Source organism: Pseudonaja textilis, chromosome 3 (genome assembly GCF_049901715.1).
Source record: "Pseudonaja textilis isolate UNSWEBS1 chromosome 3, rPseTex1.2, whole genome shotgun sequence".
Classification (NCBI taxonomy): domain Eukaryota; kingdom Metazoa; phylum Chordata; class Lepidosauria; order Squamata; family Elapidae; genus Pseudonaja; species Pseudonaja textilis.
In genome coordinates this window covers 174,667,345-174,675,356 of record NC_141992.1, presented here as the reverse complement: position 1 = coordinate 174,675,356, position 8,012 = coordinate 174,667,345, and the positions used below count along the sequence as shown (strand labels likewise).

The 8,012-nt window shown below is 35.6% G+C and overlaps 1 protein-coding gene across 1 annotated transcript in view; it reads left to right on the top strand.

Annotated features, from left to right (window-relative positions):
* The first annotated feature begins 368 nt into the window (after nucleotides 1-368).
* CDH17 (cadherin 17) overlaps nucleotides 369-8,012 on the top strand; it is a 49,053-nt gene continuing 41,409 nt past the window's right edge. The window contains exons 1-2 of the mRNA XM_026706005.2: nucleotides 369-473; nucleotides 819-895. Coding sequence (XP_026561790.1) covers nucleotides 845-895 — 51 coding nt within the window. The 5' untranslated portion in view covers nucleotides 369-473; nucleotides 819-844. The remainder of the gene's footprint in view (nucleotides 474-818; nucleotides 896-8,012) is intronic.

Genomic DNA, 8,012 nt, shown 5'->3' with positions numbered 1-8,012 from the left:
TTTCTAGATATTTGTTTTACTTTTGATTGATTTATCTAAGATCATGTTCCTTTTTTATGTATGAAGTAAATTTCATATTGCTACTAGTAGGACAGTGGTAGGTTGATTGGAGAACTTGACAATAAATGAAGCATAAAGGGATTGAATGTAAGTACTTTCTTCCCCCATGTTGGGAAGACAGTTTCATAAAATTAACAGTGAGCAGCTATAGGGGCACTTGTGATAACACCATTATACGGTATGCATTAGCCCCTGACCTTTCCACCATTTTGGATTACTTTGCCTTTTCCAGAAATATTTCTCTGGTTCTGCCCTCTCCCCTTTGAATCTTTTTTTTTCTTATTTGTTTCAAACAGAATCATCCTTTACCTTCCATTAGAATCTGTATCCATGTTATATCTTTAGAGGAAGGACAAACTATTGTTTGGCTCCAAAATTTTCTTCAAGTCTCTTGCTACAAGGAGAATTCTCAGGTATACGACACTTTCTTCATCACACGAAGGGAAACTTTGGGTCTAACAGGTTGTTTGCTGAGGGTTGCGTAAAGCAAAAGGGTTTCCTTTTCTCTTTTAATAATAATCTTATGGTATTTTCAAGTGTCTTCTCACTTCCTTTCTGTTGTCTGTGTTTATTTCAAAATAAAAATCCCATGCTGAAAACAAAAACAAATCAAAAGAGAGACAAATTCCTGTAAAGGTTTCCTGCCTAGAAAAGAAACTAGGGTGGTACAATTGACAGACGTGAATAACATACTTGCTGGAATTAGATTTTTAACAGTTTTGAATCGGTGCTCAAAAATTTGTTTCAACTGTTAATAGGAATCTAAAGAGGAAGCCTCAACAAGATGTTTAAGCTAAATGGACTTAATTTACTGTGTCTCCTTAGTCTTCACCAGGTAAGTGACAAGAACTTTAATTTCCCTTTAATAAATCTGATTTGGAATGTACTGGAAAACAGTTGTTTTATATTGGAAATTATTGAGATAGGGGAAATAGTCCATTGCTTGCTTTTAAAAAGAAAGTTCATAGTCTAATTATGGCAGACAAATTATTCAGTTCCCCCCAATCGCAACTGATGATACTGTCTCTTACCAACTCTTAGCATTTATTTGGTTTTATTTGTGTGGGTATATTAATTGCAATTTTGTTGCTGTTTTTTGATCCATGCTCATAACTCTATGTCTTGTTAGGATTCACATTCTCTAATATGTAAAATTTTATTTCCCTGGTATAAATAGCAGCATATAGAAGTTGAATGATGGCAATTACTTAGAATGCATATTAAATATCAAACATTCTGCATTCAAATTCTGAATGTTTTTTTAATTTACTTCTGATTTTCATTTATGGTATGCAGGTTTCACTTTTCTTAAAAACAGGCGGGAGATAGATGTGTTTATCATTTAGATTGTGTCTACATTGCAGGTACCACTTATGGCTGTGAAAGCATTATTTGTCCTTTTTTATGGAATCCAACTTTTTATCGGAAGGGCATGTCTGCTTTTAAAATAAAGAGTCATAAGAAAGGAGAGAAATGTATCATTGACCTTCAAAAACTGGAAAGCAGGCAGGCTAAACAGAGGTCATCTGCTCGCAGACTGTCTATTATGTTGAGAGGCATGATACATTTCTACTTAAATTATATTAATTCAAAATGTATATTTTTGCTAGAGACGGGCAAGTGTTTTGCTTTTTTAGAAGTTGGAAACATTCCAAGACAATCAACCCAAGTGGTTCCTACTAATCAGAATAATTCAATCACTCTAATGAATGGGAAACTGGGTTGAGGATGATAGTTTGCTACTTCAAAATGTATCACTTTATGGATCTTGTAAATCTTAGGAATACAAATAGAAGTCCCCAAACTTTTGGAGGTTGATGAGTAACCTTGGAGGTCTGTGAACATATTATGGGAACTTTTGCAAAATGGTTGTCATGGAATAGCTTTAGGGGGTGGAGTCAATCAAAAACCCCTTTTATCAGAAGACAACTGGTGGGGATAGTTCTCACCACCAGCTTGAATTTCTCCTTTTTTTCCTGCACAAGTAGTAGCTAAGACAAATCATTGGGCTCTAGACCTCACACATTTTAATTTCTAAGAAAATCTATGGAGTTTATGTGGGGCCTAGATACAATCTTGGAAAAAAAAACTATCCTATGGCCTATCTTGCTTTTTACTATGCCGATTTCTAATGAAAAGTTGAAAACTGCATTTTGTTTTAAGTCTGGTGAGTCAGGGAGTTTGGCAGGCATGATGGAAATCTCTGTTGTCACACTGCTAGACATTGGATCAGGTTAAACATCCATTTAATCCTTTCTGAAATGTTTGTACTTGTTACGGCACCTGTATGACTGTAATGTCATCGAGCAGGTCCAGCAGGAGAGGCATGTTTTGGGTCCCTGGCAGCCAGAGGGTTTTGTCAGATAGGACTTGGGAGAAAAACCTTTTCTGCTGTGGCTGCCACTCTGTGGAATATCAACATCATGAGGCTGGCCCCCAACCCTATTTTGCCCTTTTGAAGAGCCCAATAAAACATGGCTCTGTCAACTAGCTTTGAAACTCAGTATAGAGTGAAGTGTGCTAGATGGTGATATGATAATTAATTCAATGCACTTTTTTGTATGTTTTTCTTATCATTTTTGGTCTTTTTAAAAATATTTAAATTAGTTGTTGGCTTTTAAAGTACTTTGATGGGTTTACTATATATGCCACTAGAGTCACTATGTGAGATGGGCAGCTCTAACAAATGTGATAGATAAATAAATAAACAAATAAATACAGTTCTCTCTTAGGAATAGCTAATTAGAGGAATGATGTTTCTAAACATTTAGGTTCCATTTATTCTGTTAGGTTTAGTAGCAGTCATCAGGGACAGACGTTTTGCTTGACATGTTTAACTTCTTGAAGATTTAATGATTGTTGCCATAGGTCAAGCTTTCAGAACGCCTGGGTAAAGCACAGAGAGTTAGATTGGACAGGTTAGCCTGTGTAAGAATGCAGAATGAGTTCTGTTTCTTCTCTACTTGGTAGGAGTCCTGATTCTTATTACTAAGACTCCCAGCCCTTTGAAAGCAACAGAATGCTCTGCCCCAAGCTTACTTGGGTATCACTGCGTACATGTTACTGGGGGTGAAATTTGAAGGAAGCCAAAATAGTATTTTCTGCATGCCAAGTGGAAAGTATCAGGAACAGATTTGAAGATTCTCGATGTTTGCAGAAATATACGTATATATAAACAAACAATTAGAGAAAGAGAAAAAATGGTTGCAAGAACAGAAAAGTATAGAGGTATATGGTTGGCATAAATTAGCTTCAGGTTCTTTTCATTTATCATCTAATTCTTCTTAATAGTAAATGGGTTACTCTTTTTTTTATATACCACCTCTGGGTTTTGCATAATGTTGTTGACCCCAAAGTAGAATAGCATGAGGGACATGTATATGGTACATGTCAAAAAAAGTCTTCTGTTTTTCTGTATCCATAGAAATCTATTATACCTGCAAGAAGGATAGGTTGTATATTCCATTCTTTGGGTGGGAGTTCCACATAAGCCAATGGTATTGCTTAAAACATTTGTATATACCCATCATACAACTCAATTTTGTGGTAAGTGCAAAATACGGAAACATTATAAGAAGCAGTAAGCCAAAAAAATTAGGAACAAAATATGAAAAGGGAAACAAAGCTAAATCTAACATACCTTATCAACACCATTCAGTATACTTCTATATTTTTATTTTATTTTATTTGTCAATCGCTTAGAAGAAATAGGTATAAGAATAAACATAGTTATGAGTACATGAAATGAATACATATAAGAAAATAAAAGAAACAATAGGACAGGGACTGTAGGCACGTTGGTGCGCTTATGCACACCCCCTACAGACCTCTTAGGAAAGGGGTGAGGTCAATAGTAGAAAGTCCAAGGTTAAAGTTTTTGGGGTTTGGGGAAGAAACCACAGAGTCAGGTAGAGAATTCCAGACATTGACCACTCTGTTGCTATTCATATTTCCTGCAATCAATTTTGGTGCTGTTAACCTTGAGTTTGTATCTTTTGTGTGCTCTTGTATTGTTATGGTTGAAGCTGAAGTATTCATTGACAAGTAAGACATTGCAATGTATGATTTTATATACTATATGTAGATTGGACCAAAGATGGCATAGTTCTAGTTTTTCTAGATCTAGAATTTCAAGTCTGGTAGCATAAGGTATTCTACAATGAGTAGAAGAGTATAGAACTCTTCTTGTGAAATATTTCTGGACTTTCTCAACTGTGTTAATATTAGATATGTAATGTAGGTTCCAGACTGATGAGCTATATTCGAGTATTGGTCTAGCAAATGTTTTGTATGCCCTAGTTAGTAGTGTGATATTACCAGAGAAAAAGCTACATAGGATTAGGTTAACAACTCTTAATGCCTTTTTGGCTTGGTTGTTACAGTGGGCTCTAGCACTTAGATCATTAGAGATGAGTATTTCAAGGCCCTTGACAGAGTTTGGATCATCAACAAGATCTTGACTATTCAGCTTGTATTTTATTTTCTGGTTTTTTTTGCCAATATGTAAGACAGAGCATTTATTTGTTGAGATTTGAAGTTGCCATTTGTTTGACCATTCTGATACATAGTTGAGGTCTTTTTGAAGGGTAGCAGTATTGTCTGTGGAATTGAATAGCTTTACATCATCAGCAAAGAGAACACAGTTGCTCTTAATATGATCACAGAGGTCATTTATGTAGAGTATGAAGAGAGTTGGTCCTAGAACACTAACTTGGGGGACACCACTGTTGACAGGTACAGAATTTGATAAGACAGTCCCAATTTTGACCATTTGTTGTCTGTTTGACAAGAATACTTCTATCCAGTTATGCAGTTGTCCAGAGATACCATAAGATTTTAGTTTTAGTAGTAGTTTGTCGTGTACCACTGAATCGAAGACTTTACAGAAGTCTAGGTAGATTGCGTCTATTGCTTTGCCCCGATCGTGTTGTGTAGTCCATAAGTTTTTGCAGTGTAAGAGTTGCAGATTACAAGGTAGTTTTTTTCTGAAACCAAATTGTTTGTTAGAGAGTAGGTTCTTTGTCTTTAAGTGGAGGATAATGGATTAATTAATAATTGATTCCATGACTTTACAGGTGATGCAGCATAAAGAGATTGGTCTGTAATTTTCAACTAGGCTGAGGTCTCCCTTTTTGAGGATGGGGATGACCATGGCCAGTGACCATAGGTTAGGCAAGGAGCTGGTTCTGAAAGATTTTTCAAAGAGCTTCTGCTATGGCAGTGGAAAGCTTTTTTAAGAAGTAGGCACATATTTCATCTGGTCCAGTAGATAGAGATGGTTTTAGATTGCGTAGTGCTTTTTCAACATTGTCTTCTGTAAAATTGATATGTATTAGATCATTGTAGTTTTGCGTAGCTTGACTAAGAAACTTTGCAAATAATTTTGTTTCTATATACAGTATCTGTACATTGATACCATGAATTAATGAGTATAAAAATCATATAATAAATATATGTAGGGATACCAAATTCCATCTATTCACTGCTTTTTTGTCTTTTCCTCCTACTTGATCAATTTATTTAAGCTTACTGTTCCTTCCCCATTTCAACATATGTTTTTCATAATGGTGACTCTCTTGAATTCAATCCATATTCATTCAGTACCCATCCTATTTCTCCTTGTTTCACCATCTCCATCTTTTAGGAGGTTGGTATGGCAGTAGAAATTTATACCAGCCACTGTCTTTTTCTCAATAGATAAATATGACCTCTCTTATTTGCACAGAGCAGCACCCTCAACAACTTTAGGCTACAGAATCTGTTAATTAAAAAAAAAATCCTGGAGCCTTGATTCAGGAGGCAAAAAGCTCTAGTAACAGAAAGTTGGCTCTAGAAAAGTGAACATTTTTGGGGGAAGACCATAACAAGTTCTCAAGGAACCCTAAGGTTTTGTGGCATACAATTTAAGAACCCTGACAAAAGCAGTCAACCTCTCCCCCACCAGATAATAAAGATGGTGCACACTTCCTGTATCTTATAGATGAAGATTACCTTCAATTTTTTTATACTGAGCTTTTGCCTTGGACACATTTTTTTAATTTTTATTTTATTTATTTATTTTGATTTGTCAATCGCTTACAAGATAATAGGTATAAGTATATACATAGTTATGAATACATGAAATGGGTACATATAAGAAAAATAAAAGAAACAATAGGACAGGGATGGTAGGCACATTGGTACGCTTATGCAAGCCCCCTACAGACCTCTTAGGAGAAAGGAGTGAGGTCAATAGTAGACAGTCTCAGGTTAAAGTTTTTGGGGTTTGGGGAAGAAACCATGGAGTCTGGTAGAATATTCCAGACATTGACCACTGTTGCTGAAGTTGTATTTCCTGCAATCAAGTTTGGTGCGATTAACCTTGAGTTTGTATCTATTGTTTTCTCTTGTGTTGTTATGGTTGAAGCTGAAGTATTCATTGACAGGTAGAACATTGCAATGTATGATTTTATATACCATACTTAGATCAGACCGAAGACGGTGTAATTCAAGGTTTTCTAGGTCTAGAATTTCACGTCTGGTGGCATAAGGTATTCTACAACGAGTAGAGGAGTGGAGAACTCTTCTTGTGAAATATTTCTGGACTTCCTCAACTGTGTTAATATCAGATACGTAATGTGGGTTCCAGACTGATGAGCTGTATTTGAGTATTGGTCTAGCAAATGTTTTGTATGCATATACATGATATGAATGTCTGTGTCATGATGGCTACTTTCACTCTAACATCAGATACTGAATAGGACTTGGTCACATATAGTTCAAGTTCTTTGAATCAAAAGTGCGACAGGTGTTCAAACACTTCTTTGCAGAGCTCTTGTGCAACCAATTTTCAATAAACTGAACACAGGAAAAACCCAGAAGGAACCACCCTTTATTGTTCCTATGTTACATTATGATCCATCTTTTATAGCTCACATAAAACCAATCCAACAGACAAGGAAGAGTCAGCACAACGATATATAATTTAATATTTGATCTTTGCCATACGTTGAAGACTTTGATCTTTCTAAATGTATCCCCAGAAAGTACAACAAAGGCTTCTTTTTTCCTGCATTACAGCCTTCAGCTACTAATTTCTTGTGTGTAATCTGGGTGAAAATGAAACTACTTTAAGCATTCTGGATTTCAGCTCCTTTTTTTCAATTTATCCTTTTGTCTTGGAGCCTTGATTAGAAAATTCCAGATTTTTTTCAGCCCCTCTTGGATTGGTTACAAAAAAGAAAATTCCACCATTTTATCATTTTTCCTATTAGGGCTAGAAGGGGAAAGTGCCAAGTACTTGTGAATTCCACATGGTTAAAAGAAACATTGTTTTATCATATAACGTTTTAAATGCTAGTTTTTACATTTCCACTGATCAACTTGTAATAAACAAACATACAAACAAAGTAAGTAAATACGTAAGTAAGGCTGGAGGAGGCAATGACCACTGATGAGACAGAAAACAGGGAGAAAACAGAACTGCTTACTTCATTTTTTTGTATCTGTCTTTACATAAAAAGAAAAAACAGTCCAACCTGTCAAATAAAACACTGTAAAATGCAAATTAAGAATGCAAGTCAAAATAAGCAAGAAAATGTTAAGAGAATACCTATCTAATCTAGACTTCAAATCACCAAGACCAGATGGATTAAACCCCATGGTTCTTAAGAAACTGGCAGATGTGATCTTAGAACCACTGAACCATATTTTTCAAAGATCCTGGAGCAATGGGAACTACCAGATGACTGGAAAAGGGCTGATGTGGTTCCTATTTTTTAAAAAAAAAAGGGGGGGGAATGGATCCAGGAAACTACAGACCTATCAGTGTGACATCAATACATAGAAGATTCTTGAAAAGATGATCAAGCAACAAATTTGCAAACATCTAGAGGCAAACAAAGTCATAATCAGAAATCAACATGGGTTTGTCAAAGACAGTTCATGCCAGACAAATCTTATTGCATTCCTTG